Source organism: Saccoglossus kowalevskii, chromosome 9 (genome assembly GCF_978046115.1).
Source record: "Saccoglossus kowalevskii chromosome 9, keSacKowa6.1, whole genome shotgun sequence".
In the NCBI taxonomy this organism is placed as follows: domain Eukaryota; kingdom Metazoa; phylum Hemichordata; class Enteropneusta; family Harrimaniidae; genus Saccoglossus; species Saccoglossus kowalevskii.
The window spans coordinates 12,688,551-12,704,744 of record NC_140649.1 but is presented as its reverse complement, the minus strand read 5'-3'; the positions used below and the strand labels follow the sequence as shown (position 1 = coordinate 12,704,744).

The 16,194-nt window shown below is 37.6% G+C and overlaps 2 protein-coding genes across 3 annotated transcripts; one reads left to right on the top strand and one right to left on the bottom strand.

The window, feature by feature from the left end:
* The first annotated feature begins 5,614 nt into the window (after positions 1–5,614).
* LOC102804875 (arylalkylamine N-acetyltransferase-like 2) lies at positions 5,615–6,277 on the top strand. Its single transcript, XM_006812704.2, has one exon. It carries the CDS (start codon positions 5,615–5,617, stop codon positions 6,275–6,277), a length of 663 nt encoding a protein of 220 aa, XP_006812767.2.
* Positions 6,278–11,104: 4,827 nt separating this feature from the next.
* Positions 11,105–16,194, bottom strand: LOC100371352 (uncharacterized). Of its 2 annotated transcripts, none has more exons than XM_002731725.4 (2): positions 16,047–16,194; positions 11,105–12,760 (listed from the first exon to the last, which is right to left on the bottom strand). In XM_002731725.4, the coding sequence occupies exon 2, from the start codon at positions 12,746–12,748 to the stop codon at positions 12,068–12,070; it is 681 nt and encodes a 226-aa protein (XP_002731771.1). In that variant the 5' UTR covers positions 12,749–12,760; positions 16,047–16,194; the 3' UTR covers positions 11,105–12,067. The 2 variants fall into 2 exon arrangements, with proteins under 2 accessions (XP_002731771.1, XP_085359295.1); XM_085503169.1 differs by lacking the exon at positions 16,047–16,194 and adding an exon at positions 15,893–16,003.

Below are 16,194 nucleotides of genomic sequence, written 5' to 3'. Positions count from 1 at the left end.
AACTCAACTTTTATATGCACAATGTGTTTTTAGAACTTGGTTTAGAACATTATGCGTTTGAACCACAGTATTTTGCCAGTGGATGCCCAATTGTGTTTAATTACCCTACTTCCCAGATCATAAGCTCCTACCCGAGTATAAGCCCATCCCTCTATTTTTAGACATATATCGATTTGAGGGCATTCGCGATTATAAGCTCAGAATGTTTTTTACCAGGCATCGAAGACATTCTTTAAAATGTGCGTGTAAAAAAAGTATGTTTCATTTCATAATAATCATGATGAAAAAAATGTGTACTGTAGTTTGGTTCGTGATTTTATGAGAAAACTCGCATTAATTTCAGAGAGTATGTCGAACATATACAACGCTGTTCTCATCCTTTCCTTTTTGTCATTTACTCAGGATGAACCCCGATGTTGCAATACTAAAGTAATTCATATTTATTTGAGTAGTAAGTAGCTTTCGAAAGGCCAGAAATGTGATCGTATCTGGTTATTGGACATGGTTTTACTTAATCGTTTACTTTGAGACTATAATGAAAGCAGTGTGAACGATGTGACCTGTTGGCGACCGTGAACGGTATTTAAATACTTCCTCCACACTCAATTTACCCACGGTTATTATTAACCGTGGTTCACGTTTCGGAAATTGCGAAGAGCCAGTATTTAGAGGACAAAAATCGATATTTTGTTGTTGAAATCAGTGCTACAAATCGCATTTTAAAATTGCGGTAATTCACTTCCGCATTGCGTTTACAAAATCATCGTCAATAATCGGAAAATTTCGTCATTACGACACAGCATTTTGATTGGTTAATAAAAGACATGACTTGTTAGGTCAAAGGAAGTTGTTTCAGGTCAAATTTTACTGAAAAACTTAACGGTGAAAATTGCTTTGCGTCGAGAGTTTGCTCACGATCGAAAACATCCCAAAACGAAGATAATGATAAAGATCTTGTCTTCGACTGTTTCCCCACAGACCCTACCCATTATTACACCGTAAATTCAGATGGTTTGTAAATCGTATTGTAATAAAATGTGTGTTTTTGTATGAACATGTTTGTTTCTTCATTGTAAAAGTGTCGTCGAAATCAATCAATCAATTTTTCGTGGGTGGCAAGATGGTTACAGTGATTAACTCCAAATCAAAATCTGGGGTGGTCCTCGCGTATAAGCCCATCCCTTACTTTTCCCGATTTTACGTGTTCATGGCCCTGGGCTTATGATCAGGGAAGTACGGTAGACTGTGAACTTAGCGAAGATTTAGATCAGTCCAGTGTGAGTGACGTGTGCCTGAGTCTATCTGACGTCGACGATGCCCATTGTTAATGCTAGGCTGGAAGTTAATTCACCAAATCAGCCAACTATGGCTCTCTAAGTTGTTTATATATAATCAGATAGTACTAGTATTTCGTCATCATGCTATGTTGCCTTTCTTGTTTATGCCTCATGCAGGCGTTTTCTTTATGGCAACATGGCACGGACGGAAATCCTTCACAGTGGCTTCTCGTATTTTTTTTCAAATTTATAATCAATATACACAACTCAAAAAATACAAACACCAAATTAGGCTCTATTTTAAGTACACTTAATTCATATTATACATTATATACAAGTAATTCTTTATTAGATTAAATGATGCTCAGTCTTCTGTTCTGTTTCCTTGCCCACAAATCTGCTGCCCTATCAAAATCAAACATAGTAGCTGGTGGTCCCTCTAGTGCTATAAATAAAAGATGCTTCAATGTGGTTTCATTCAGCCTATTTCTAAGTGTAGTCTTGATTCTATTCAATGCAGAGAAACCTCTCTCACAATCTGAAGGAAAAAAATAAAAGGGTATTACTAAGTAAAATATTAATTTTGTTAGAATAAAAAATGGGGAATAGTTGTGAGATGATGAATAATATTCAGTGATGACAAAACAAATGTAAAACTCACCTGCAGTGCTCATTGGCAAGATAATGGCAATACATGCCAGCTAGTGTCTAGTAAAAATAGTAAATATTGTACAAGTCATTGGAGATGTTTTGATGAAGCTTATACATGCACATAAACCTAATGCAATTATGGAAGTCAGGATATATCCCATCCCATACCTGAAGTTGCTGTTGCTGTACCGTGTCATCCTCCTCATCCAAGGTGCTGGGATCAAATACACTGAATGCTTGAAGCAGCTCTACCTCAGGAAATCTTTCTTTCAAATTGGTGGTAATGTTATCAATGTACTTGTCATAAATCTATAAAAACATCGTTATGTATTTATTATAGCACTAGACATATAAAACATTTAGTTTAATAATTGCATAATATTAATAAAACATAAGTGGCATACAATGTACCTGGTTCTTAAATGATTCTTTTAAGTGTTGTGTAACATTGATACTCTGTATTGATAAGTCATTAGTAAACCTTGCTTCAAGTTGTTGCATGTGAATACCAGAGACACCTTTCAGGTGATTGATAGCCATTATAGTACTGTGTAATACTGGTTCAATAATAGAGAAGTTCACACCTTTCTTCTGCAAATAAAATAGTTGTTCGAAAAATAAGGTTGGTGCAATATCATACTTCAATGTAAAAGTGTATTAGTAATCATTATTAATTTATGAACATACCTGGAATACAGCATCTGGATGGATGCAATGAAGTTGTATGCTTTGAGAAATGTGGCTAACCCATGAACAGTAGCATCACCTCTTTCTTCACTCTCTCTCCCTCTAGACTTGTGATGACAGCAGGTAAGGTTTTTCAAATAGCATCATTTCTTTCAATCCAGACATTCGCACTGCTGAATTTTGGTAAAAGCAGTATAACTGCTGTAGAATATTTGATAGTCACTTCAGATACTTAATTCCATCCATTCCCTGGGCTGCAGCCAAAGCCAGTCTATGTGCAACGCAGTGAATACCCATCAGAATTGGATTCCTTTCTTTCAATCGGGTAGCAACCTGAAATTATTAAAAATACCACAATAACATTTTGTTCAAGCATATATATATTTACAACAAGAATTTTCTCAATGCCAACTCCATAATCAAAGAGGGACCCTAAAAATCATGAACAAATTATTCTTACTCCAGTTCTTCGTCCAACCATAACTGCAGCTCCGTCTGATCCAAGTTTGTCCAATAGTCTCTGCTCTCCCATTATTTATATCTTGGATGTATATATAAATGCTGTCCGCACCTGGAAGTGATATCAAATACATTTTTTATCAATTTATATATGCAATTTCAAATAAATTTAAGTAATAATAAGAAAATTGACAATGCCTATAAAAACAATAGTAGCACTGCACCTACCTCATCATTCTTATCAATGAACTTTGCATACATAATAAAATGTTTCAGAATGGAAATGTTAGTCGTTTCATCCATCATAACAGCATAGAAAGGACTGTCTTTGAGTTGCTCCATGATATCATGTTTCACCACAGTACCAAGCACTTGAACCATCTCCTGTATAGTACGTCCAGATGTATAACATGCATTTGCTCCCTGAAAAAAAATAATTCATTAAAAAATACTAGTAAAAGTAGAATATACTGAATGACAGACATGCAATAAACGATAACAAAATAATTGTATGTACCTTGTTCAAATGCTCGAAGTATGTGCATCCAAGAGATTGAACTAGTTCAACCAGGTTCTTGAATTTCGTTGTATGTGCGATTTCGTTTTTACAGATCCAGTAGTACTGAGTCACTCAGTACATACACCTCAAAGATCCAATGAATGCCAATCTTTCTAAATTGACGTGTCGCTCCATCGCTGCGACAATACCGCCATTGGCTTCCGCAAGTTTGGCCTCTCTCTCTCTTAACGGCCAGCCGATGGGTCTCCGACTTGCAGTGCTTCGTGATACTGTACTTTTCCAACGTAGTGCATGGCGTTTTAGTCCAAACATCCGACCCATTTTTTGATTGTATCTCATGTTTTCTACAAAGGAAATACAACAATCCTAAAAAATACAAACATAACTCTAAATAAAACAAGTCTCAGCGCGAAATCGCCTAATCCACAAACTACGGTGAAATGTCAACATCCTAAATATCATGGCGGCCCGCAGTGACTCGACACGTTGACTTTCGGGTCAAGCGGTCGGTTTTTTTTAATTCCCAGAAATGCAAAAAATAACAAGTGTTTTTAAAGAATATAGATAATCACGTATATATACATAAAAAACAGAACAAATCGACAATCAAGTTGCGAACAAGAGATTCATCGTGCACATGGTCATGTTTTCATGTGGCGAGCTCGTTCCAAGTACCACGCAACCAGTCATAACTTTCAAGCCATGCAATATCAATTCCAGTCGTCCTTCTCTTTGGATCTTTTACTGGTCTTGCCGGGGGAACGTTTTCGTTGTTAGTACATGGTGATTTTCGTTTTTTTAATAGGACTTGATGAAAAAAATGACAGCATCGAGCGTTGGTTTTCTTGAGATGACATCTTGCGATATGATACCATAGTCGATAACACGGTGAAATTCATATTAGTCGTGCTGTTGACTGGTGTATTTTTAGATTTCTAGACGATCCGGCCCTGGTTGGTTGCGGCCTCGGTAAAAAAAAGACGTTCCGGCCCTGGTTTGGACGTTCCGGCCCCAAAACAGTTTGGTCGATCCGGCCCTGGTGTAAATTATATTCAATACGTGTTCATATCTAATGTTAATATATTAAATGCACAACGAATGCTTGACTATCTTGTTTAACAATTATTTTTCGTCTTTTGCAGGGCATTTTCACGATTTCACACCATATTTTACACAATGCAACAGATGTTTTTTTTTTTCATTTACTCGCCGCCACCTCTGTACTAAGCACCATATGGCCCGAGTGGTTGACACTGTGCACGTGGACATGTGTGGCCCGCAGACAGATAACTTGAATACATATGTAATACAATCCGTTTTAGTCAGGGTTCGAATACACATTTGTGGTTTGTCACGTAATGAATTAAAAACGTTAATCAACAGAGGAAAAGAATGTAGAAGGCAGATAAACCAGGGCCGGATCGTCCTGATACCGTATTTTTAGTGGTCAAAACTTTAACACCTCGCTTACACTCGGAAACGGGGCTTTTGGGGCGGTGCTTGTTGATTTGAGTCGCGTGTCCGGTAAAAAAATACTCGCCTGACCCATACAATAAAAGGTGTCAGTCGTCATTTCACAGCTAATGTGTATTGTTTTAGACGCAAGGGACGGGATATAGTAAAGACATGACGCTAGTTGAAACCAGACAAATAGTTATAACAAAGAGAATATGCTTCTTGCCACTAAAGTAGTCTAGAAATCACAGACAATTAACGAATGAGGGGGTTTGAATGATCGCGTCGCGGGCCGCGATGCTGTTTTGGCCCGGGGAGAATACAGCTGAGTGAATTTCATATAGCTACACATGTGTACTGGGGGTGTCAATTACAACTTTTTTTTATTCAGTATATTCAGTATTTATTATTTTACTGCTGTTTTTAAAGCATGATTAAAATCTTAGTTCAAAGTTCAACAATCTTTCACGGTGAATATTGCTCGTGGTACTGTATTGTAATGACGAACAGAACGTACTAAAATATATTTCTGTGTTGTATTCATAGAAATCAGACTCGAGGTACCATGGCAATATCAGCCCAAGTTCCTGGCATTCAGTTCCGAACAATGGAAGCATGTGACATTGACGGGGCCACTGACATCATATCGAAAGCCTTCACTCAGAGAGAGCCGCTGACAACATGCCTTGGAATACCCAGGGAAAAAGATTTCATCAAGGCGAGAGCAGTTTGTCAATTAGCAGCAAGAGATGGGGTCTCTGTGGTTGCCCTGGATACGACGTCAAACAAAATCATCGGTGTAGCATCGTCAATCATCGTTAACAGTAATCCCGAACCCCTTGATATCCCAACTGAAGTTTTAAAAATGTACGAACCTATTTACGCGCTCATAGACAAGATGCAGAAAGTATTTCACGATTCACCTACTTATAAAAATAACCCTGGGTCTAAAGTTATATCAGCTATGAGGTTGGGAGTGCATCCGAAATATACTGGCAGGGGAATCGGTACGAAGCTGCGTCAAGCTACCACAGATTTGGCACAGAGTCGGGGCTTCCATTTTGTCACAGCAGTAGCGACTGCTCCCGAAAGTCAGCGAATCTACCAGAAACTCGGTTTCCAGCAACTTTACGATTTTAAGTACTGCGACTTTGAGATGAAAGGAAATCGACCATTTGCTCAGCTCGGCACTTTATCGGCGGAACTGTATTATAAAAAGTTATTTTAATCTCAGACTAGTAATACAATTACTGTATGTATTACTAGTCTGAGTTTTAATCCAAATCAGTGTGGTAGTGTGGCTGGCCGATATAACACCATCCAGATTTAAACAGCACAGGTTTGTTTCAGGACAGTTTTTAGAATTGCTTCTATACCACTCTTACCATGCATCAATCCAACTTTCGGGGGATAATTGCACCTCTATAAAAATATTTCAAGAACTTGAGGACGTTGTATCCAAATAAGGCAAAGCAGTGTTCAAAATGAGACCCATGGTATATTCAGTTTGTTAACGCAAAATTCAAATATGAGATCTGTGGCGATTATATTAGCGCTTTCAAGCAGAACTTTGAGTTTGTTACTAAATATGCATAGGAATGACCCCTAGTGTACCTCTTTAACAGATAAATGTGATGATATAACCATCGGGAAAGTCATTGAGAAATATTTCACTTCAGCCGTCAAGTACTTATAACAACAGTTTACCATTCGGTAATAATTACTAGTATACTTTTTATAATATCGAACATTGTTGACCAATTCAAAATGTTTTTTTAATTATAATTTACAAAATGATGACATGATACTCGGATTTGTGAATTAAGCTATATTTCAATTATATTAAATTCAGCGTATTATTTCATTCTCGTATTTTATTTCGGAATAATGTGAAATTTTGTATTCCCATGTTCATTTGGTATAAACATTCGATTAAATCTTATTGATTAAACGAGTCAATAGACCGCCAATTCAAAGCACGACATGCATACACTATAATACATGTGACATCTACCCCCCCCCCCACACACACACACACAACCCTCCAGACCCAATATATTATAATCGTTTTTTTTTATGTGATGAAAAAAACAACATAGGATGGGTACCCAATGGTCACACCATAATCCACTTCCTTTCTATCAATTATCATTCCTTTTCTGGAAGAATTAGAAGAGGTTTATTACGAATATCCCGATTTCACAAACAACCGGAATTGCATGGTATACAGTCCCTCTATACCGGTGTGAAGAGACTGCGATAAAGACTATGGAGCAAATTGGCACGCATGCGTTTATTGTGGTAGTATGTCTGTAGCCATTGTTTACTAATTCGACTCAGTCCCCTCCAAGCCAGCAGCCAAGAAACAACTTCTGAAATATCTGGCTTGTACAAACTATATGTTCACATCAATATCTATATTATGTGGGGATCATATTTCTCAGCGCCGAGTAGTGAAACAAAATACACAGAAATGATTGTTTCACCACAATAAAAAAAAAACGGTTAAATGTTTAATCTGCAAGGAAATGCTGTGGTCTATGTTGTCAATCATTTTCGGTACATTTTTTGTTCGAAAAAAAAAATATCGTCTCCCATCCAACTCCTAAATGCACAAATAACAAAATGAATATACACAGTATATGAAGTATAATACTTCCTTTACCTTTCGGTCAATATGATATTTATAGTTTTGTTGCGCTTTTGAGTTGTTTTTGTTTCTAATGTTTTACATTTTGTCTATTCGACCTGGGTTGTTTATGTTTGAACAATCTAAGGCGACAAATCACTGAATAATCAGAATTTTTTCCATTTACTCATCAAATTTAGGGTACCAATATAAAGTATTAAAATGCAACTTGAACAATGCAGAACAATTTGCGGCTTGTGTATATTAAATAAAAAAGAAAAAAACGTCAAAAGTCTATTTTGGGTGGAAAGGTATTAAACCCTGAGTTTGTCTATGCTTAATAACTTGGTCTTAATTTAGCCTGTAATCAAACAAATCAGGGCATAGTCTAGTTAGATTTTACCATGTAGGTAGAAAAGAGATCTTTCAAGTTCTACGTAGAAGTTCTACGTAAAATCTAACTAGACTATGCCCTGATTTGTTTGATTACAGGCTAAATTAAGACCAAGCATAGACAAACTCAGGGTTCAATACCTTTCCACCCAAAACAGACTTTTGACGTTATACCTCCATGATTTTACTCATCAAGCTTTGCGGCATTTTAGTTTTTGTCTTGTAATTCAGGATAGATTTACCTAATTTACCAAATTTACCTAAACTTTCCTCTTTGAATATCTATGAATATATCCCTTTGGTTATAGTAATGCTATTTTTTGTGTTGGTTCAAAAACTACTCTGTTATAAGGGTTAAAAGGGCTCGACAACAGGGAGTCTGCCAGATGCCAAACTTCAATTGATGACATCACATATGTAAACAATTTGTTATCAGCACTATCAAACGTTGTATTCAAAATTAGGTTATAGGTGTATTTGTAAAATGTTACATAAAGATTGTGAAATCAATGTAGATAAACTATTTTTTACCATCTGGTCACATAATATCCGTATATATATATTTTTTATATCTCGATCGATGATAGTTCGTGTAATATAAGAAAGTGTTCTTTTATCATGACTTTGATTTGCAATATACACGTTTATGTTACAAGTTTGCGAAAAAAATAACAACTTTACATGGCTCAAATATAATTTCACTACACAGACTAAATATTGTGGCACAAAAAGCTATGGACCTACAGCTACATACCGACAGGCTCGATATAATATAAACTCATAGTTGCTGTCGACATAGGAAGTAAAGTAAGCAAATAACACCGAATAAACGGCAAGGTAAAGACTATGTCTAATTATAGTAAATACGTTTATGGCCGCATTCTGGCCATGCTGTGTGGCGCGTGTCGCGTGGACGGGTTTCATGTTCTCTGCACGTAATAAGCTCGGTTATTAAGCATCCTTTTTTGGGGATGCCCGGTGGCCGAGGGGAAGACGTGTAGTGGCGTGAAGCTAGGCGATTAGGTGCCGTACGCGAGCGCCGGTTCGAGTCACGCACGCAGTACGTATTTACTATAATTAGACATAGTCTTTACCTTGCCGTTTATTCGGTGTTATTTGCTTACTTTACTTCCTATGTCGACAGCAACTATGAGTTTAAAAATTATTTCTCAGTACTTATTCACTGTTAAAATGCTGTACCATTACTTTCACCATCCTACTACAGCCAGATCTGAAGGCCTTTGCCGCATTCTGGCCATGCTGTGCGGCGCGTATCGCGTGGACGGGTTTCATGTTCTCTGCACGTAATAAGCTCGGTTATTAAGCATCCTTTTTTGGGGATGCCCGGTGGCCGAGGGGAAGACGTGTAGTGACGTGAAGCTAGGCGATTAGGTGCCGTACGCGAGCGCCGGTTCGAGTCACGCACTCAGTACGTATTTACTATAATTAGACATAGTCTTTACCTTGCCGTTTATTCGGTGTTATTTGCTTACTTCGATATAATATATGGGTGCGACCTACCCGTATCAAACATACCTGTGATCACTGTAATGAGGGCGCCATTCAGTACCAGCTGTCACTGACAGTCGCATTAAGCACCAGAGTGTGACCTGCCTGTGGAACAGGTGACTGGATGCATGTTGACCTTCAATCGGTGTGTCTTACCGATCGGGGTAACTTGGTGTGTACTCGCGTATTACTCTACATTTAACAGCAGGCTATAACCGAAATCGAAACCATAATGATTACTTATTGACAACTGATTTATGATTATGTGTCTGCATTATATGGGTCCAACTAGTTTCTGCTATATTATAATGCAGCACACACAGTAGTAGTACTATGTGGTACAATTCCGCATACATATTATGAAATCATTAGAGAGAAACCATTCGCAGTCATCACCATTTGAGCGAAAATATTTGTAAAGAGGTATTATTGAGTACAGGTACACACATATAATATAATGGATTACAGGACGATAGCTTACGGTTGTATATCATATTAATTACTGATATATTACGAAGATATAAGCATACAACCCACACTGACGACCATGCGTCACCAAAGCACCTTCCATTGTGAATTTAACGGGCCTAGTAGTAATTTACTATGTCCACGCATGGATGGTAGTTGGCCAAAACATGGTAGACGTTACGCATATTGTTATAATAATTACTTTCAAGTTATTGAATCATATCCATTTGCTGTTCCAGTATTTATTCTGAGTCCTCGTGCACATGAATGGAACAGATGTATTCAACTTGAAAGAAATGTTTTCACGTTCATGCATCATAGCAAAAAAGAGAAACTGATTTCAGCAGCACATAAATATGCATTACTGACAACGTTCTACATTCATTTCTTTCAATGCTACAGCATTCGACCGTATCTAGATGCACCTCCATCGCCATGTCATGCTGGTATGTGTTCTCTTAAGTTCATCGCCGAGGGCGTGATTTTGGTTCAAGCGAGCATTCATGCAATAAACCTCGGCACTGCTTAAAGTAAAAATATGTCGCAGGAGCACTTTATTTTGTTATCGATAGACGATTCAAGATGGCCGACTGGAAATTGTTTCAGTGTGTTATTGAGGTACCTATTTGTTTCCCTGCACAAGAGATGCAGTTTTTTGTGATCTAAAGAAATGCTAATGCTCTTGCGAATAGCACAGCACGAGTCACATTAGAATGACCTCTCAATGTCGCTTGTGACAAATTCTGGAGTATATTCTTTTAATTCTAACAGGTACGTATGACGAACAGCACTTTCAAAAATTTTTAATAAATTTAAAATTTACTTTTTCTCATAACATACAGCATCAGTATATGTTTGAATGTATGTCGTATTTTGTTTTATTTTATGTATTTGTAACTTACTTGTGAGGGATGGCGATAATATAGCGTCAGCCAGCGCTACAAATCATCTCTTGTTTGAAATTTAAATAAAAAAATAATAAAAGCAAAGTTATTCTAACCGACACACATAAACAAAACAGTCATGACTTCTAGAAACGAGGTATAACACAGCTCATAAACATAATATTGTTTATTGGACCATTATTATTCGATTGTACTTTTACACTTGTCTTCCACGGCGATACCTGATTTTTTAATTTAAACAGTAATGTTTATGTGGGGCATTGATTTGCTATTCTCCGCAAATAGTTTAAAATGTATACACTCAGGAATGAAACCATATACAACACAATAGTTTAACACTCAATTATACGGATTTATTGCTTCAAAGGTTAACCATTGCTAAATTAGGATATATTTATGATCAATTGCAGTATACGTCCAACATTTATCAATGACCATGTATGGCCGACTATGATATAATATTTACCATTGACCGAGTAACCAATATCTCCAAATAATTTACCATCGTTCGACTACTTTACATAATTCAAATAAATAAACTACCAATACGATGACTATTATCATTATTATTATCTACCATGGGTTGACTAAAATACCGTCCTACAAGATCAATTATTGATCGACTAAGATACCGTCTTACGAGATTTACCATTGGCCAACTAAGATACCGTCTTACGAGATCTACCATAGGCCGACTAAGATACTGTCTTACGAGATCTACCATTGGCCAACTAAGATACCGTCTTACGAGATCTACCATAGGCCGACTAAGATACTGTCTTACGAGATTTACCATTGGCCGACTAAGATGCCGTCTTACTAGCATTACAATAGTCCGTTGAACGCTTAAACTATTCAGCAATTCGTAGAAGACATAATTGCAATGCACATTTCACATTTACCATTTTCACACAAATTACATTTTCTCTCTCTCGAAACTGCCTACAACTGAAACGGATTACCGGACATTCCTATGACATCAAACAGTGATAGTTTTACTCGCTAACACAGTACATATGTCGTCTGAATTTATCCATAGTCTCCTGTGCATGCTATATATATTCAAGCGATTCCTGCGGCGTCAATTTATAACCAAGCAGTTCTTGTGACGTCATTACAAGATACTCTTCATCATACTCTTACCAGATGTTCCCATGGTGATGGCAGCAAATGGACGTTCCCCGTTAATGACAAAATCTTTATATGGAATTTCCCCTAAGACCTTGTACCCTAATTTGGAATATAATTTGAAACTTATTGGACTAGTTGACGTCAAAATGATATACTTGCATCCTATTTTCTGGCAAAGCTCTTGTCGTTTGTCGGCCATTTTAGTTCCGATACCCAAACCTCCATATTCGGAGAGGACACCGATTTTCGCACTCCTCATGATGAGACACTCGGGGTCTGCAGTCAGCTCTTTGTTTCCAGCGAAAAACTGTTCAAGTTCCTCTAAATACGGGATGAATGCTGGGCAATAATATGGTGCGACCTCTGGTGGCACTAAAGGGGTGTTGACTTTCTGCGCTCCGAGCTCCTTAGCTCTGCACAGTGTCCCGGATATAGCCCCAACGACCTTACCGGTTGTATCATCCACTGCTACCACCGAGACACCTTCTTTTGATGCCACTTTGCAGATATCCTCGCTTGATGCAAATTCGGCGTTGTAAGGCTGCTTCAGAACGCTTGATATACTCTCCCCGCCGAGGAAAGCCTTGGTCAGCACATGGGCCGCCTCCGCGATGTGTTCTTCTTTTAAAACATGGTAACTTATGCTTGCTTTTGCAGACTCCATTCTGAACCAGTCCTGAAAACATTATAAAAAGATATCTGTAACTCAGGCCAACAACAACAAATATTTTGCTTCTCAGCTTGAAGACATGTATTAAATGTTGCTTTGAATGAACGAACACACATCCTCAAAAACATATATTACCCCAACGCTACCGTACTTGGCGCTTTTCCTTGGCCAATTCACCCTTGCCAGGTTGCTATTTTGTTTTAACCTCTGATGCAATGGGAAGATAAAAGGTCTGTATGGTTTGTTTATTCGTCGTTGTCGTAACCTTTTTATATGGGTGCAATAACTCAAATAATTTTGTTGAAGATCATAATTAATTATAAATAAATAAATAAATAAAAATTAACAGCATGGATATCTTAAACACTTTTGTTTCTGTGTTGCTGTACATAATGCACACTCTTGCTTATACTTTTTTTATTTTTTCAAGTTGTTTACTACTTTACTGTCATTTGGTTACTATGGTTAATTTGTATGCATAGATGACCTTCCTCACCTTATGCTATGATCTTGTATGGCCCTATGCAGCGATCTAAGGACCAGACTGCATCATAATGCATCTTCTCATCTTATGTTATGATCCGCCCCACCCATGTAAAATGTGTGTTTTACAGTCAAAATATTGATGTATCGCCTACATGTCAGGAAATTCCAATTCCAATACCATTACTTTATGCCAGTTTGAAAAGACTTTTTATGTATAAATCTATAGAAGCACAGCAGTTTAAACAGCGTTCAAAGATTGGACCAAGTAAACTTTGACTTTCCCATTGAATGATGGGTAAAAAAAAATATCGGCGGTTCGTTACTGGATTTTGAGGATGCGACTGATGAGACGTCTGCTGTCAGTCCCTTCGCGGTTTCTCAATGATGCGGTCCAAAATGCCCAGACGATAATTCGATTTCATCTCATATTTTACAGGGAACGTATCTTATCCATTTTATTGTTTTTGTTTCTAGACCCTTCGTAACAAAACCCCAACACAGTTTTTAAAATAGTCATGGACCGTAATAACGAAATAATACCTCACAATAACAAGATACCACCTCCTTATAATGAGATATTACTTCTACCTTCAAGTTGTAAAATCGAAATTTTTCCTCGCAATAACAAGATACTAACTCGTAATAAAAAGATGATTTTTGGTAATAACGAGGCACTACCTCGTAATAACGATATACAATTTAGTGATAAAAATGCACTACCTTGCAATAACGAGATACTGTCCCGTAATAACGAAATACCACTGGCGGATCCAGAAATTCGGAAAGGGGATGGAGGGCGCGCTGCTATTGACGCGACGCGGGTTTGTCAATTGATTTGTCGTTTTTGTTTTTGTTTTTTTTTGCTGAAGGGGAAATCCGCGCGTGAATACTACCTTTCAATAACGAGGCTGTATATCGTAATAACTAGATACTACCTCACATCCACCAACCCGTTTTTAGTTTTCAAATAGGAAAGTCATTTCTAGCGTGTTGCCCCAATATAGCTGTAATGTCCGAAACGAATTGACGATTAATTCGAACATAAACTACTCTAAGGTTGCCAGCTGACGTACTGGCAGAGGATTTATTGTGATTAACCTTTAATATAACATAAACTACGAAGGTAAAGCACCTACGAAGGTAAAGGACTTACGAAGGTAAAGCACATCACAGTTGCATTCTGAACTGTTCTAGGAAATACTCTTTCGGGAATGAAATCACCCATTTTAATCTGCTTTATAGGGAAAAATACGATTGTTTCTAAATCTCTAAAAATAGAATATTATAATGCATATTTTATAAACCGTTGGTCGAAACATACTGTGCGCGATGCATGTGTGCGTAATTTCAGTTTATTTTTTTAAAACCTAGGTGTGGGTAAACCAGACTGTAGCGAGTAGCAACTCGGAGAAAACATTATACAGGGAATGAATATGTACACAAATGCATGATTGCAAACAAAAGGACTTGCTGCATCGGTGTATTAAATGACAAGCAGATCTGTTCCCTTAGGATATAAAATGGGCCATACACTTACGCAGACACTTTCCCATTAAATTAACAACACGTTACCTTGTCGGATATTTTTTGGGATATTATGCTTAACAATGTATGGTAGAAATTGATATCTACAGATATTTGGGATTTCCCTGCAATGGTCATTTGAACACTGCTATTACAAGGCTGGTAGGAGATAATACATTCGGCCGATAGTATTCAAAATTCAGTTTTTTTGCTTGTTGCCATGACAGCGATGTGACTGGGGCATCAACAAAATCAGCCAAGCCAAAAAAAAACAAAAAAAAAAAACACCGAAGAGATAAACAAAAGCCGTTACAGGTGAAAAGTTACCCCAACTTTGAGGTCAAATTTCTCTAATTAAAAAAGATATAAAAAACAAATAATAACCTTTTGCCCGCACTCAAGCTGAGCAGAATGAGCTATGTCCGTGTTTTTTTTGTTCTAAAATTGTAGACTCGGAGTGAGATACATTTGACGTGAAGGTATTCAAAATCAGGTTTTGTTGTTGCTATGGCAACGGTGGGCCAGAAATGTGACCTACCTGCCAAGTTTGAGCGAAATCGGCCAAGCCAAAAAAAATCACAGAAGAATTAATACGCGAAGATACTGGGAATTGCACACACACAAAAATGATTTTAAGAGCAATCATAGAAGAGCGGATCGCCGCCCAGAAATAGATATTGGGGACTCGTCATGACGCGTTCATTATATCTATATTTTTGGCAATGCCATAGTCGAGTTTTACAGAAAAATAAACTAATGTTTCAACTGACAGAGATTTTCTGCGTAAATCGACTCCAGAGGTCAAGTTGCTAATTCAACATTAATGTCTCTGGGGAAAGTATAATTTCAGTGTCAGACCGATCTCAGACTACAGTCGTCTGAACACCGATGCAGGTGCGGTAAAGGTCAACGTACTCTCAAGGTCTTTGATTTGCATAATAATCGCACTGTAACGCTATTGATAAACATACAATGGTGATTAATCCGTCGAAAATACATACCCATCGAGATATCTGGTTCATGAGTTCACGGACTGGTTAGTCAGCCAGTGCTGATTTTTGCGAGTCGAAAACAAAGCCTTTTCGTAATGAGGAATTGTACAACAAACAAATCGCGGCATATACTTACTGACAGTGCACCGTAGCAGCCAACTACATATCGCTACGCAATATACATAACCTATATCGACGACTTCCCCACCACGTTCAGAATTAATAACAACATGGCAGCCGCCGTCGCGCTCCATGTTGGGCTATATAAAAGGACGGTTATGGCCACTTACCGGTTAGATGGTACTATCGGTATTCGCAGTTATCGCGCTGCCTGAACATACATTCAATTCTATTCACGAACAGCACAAAAAGACGTAAAACGTAATCCGTTCAACATCGAATCGTCTTTTACTGCTGATAAATGACGTCATTTGTTCA

Coding starts and splice junctions, on each gene's coding strand:
- LOC102804875 (XM_006812704.2), top strand. CDS start 5,615: ATGGCAATATCAGCCCAAGTTCCTGGCATTCAGTTCCGAACAATGGAA.
- LOC100371352 (XM_002731725.4), bottom strand. CDS start 12,748: ATGGAGTCTGCAAAAGCAAGCATAAGTTACCATGTTTTAAAAGAAGAA.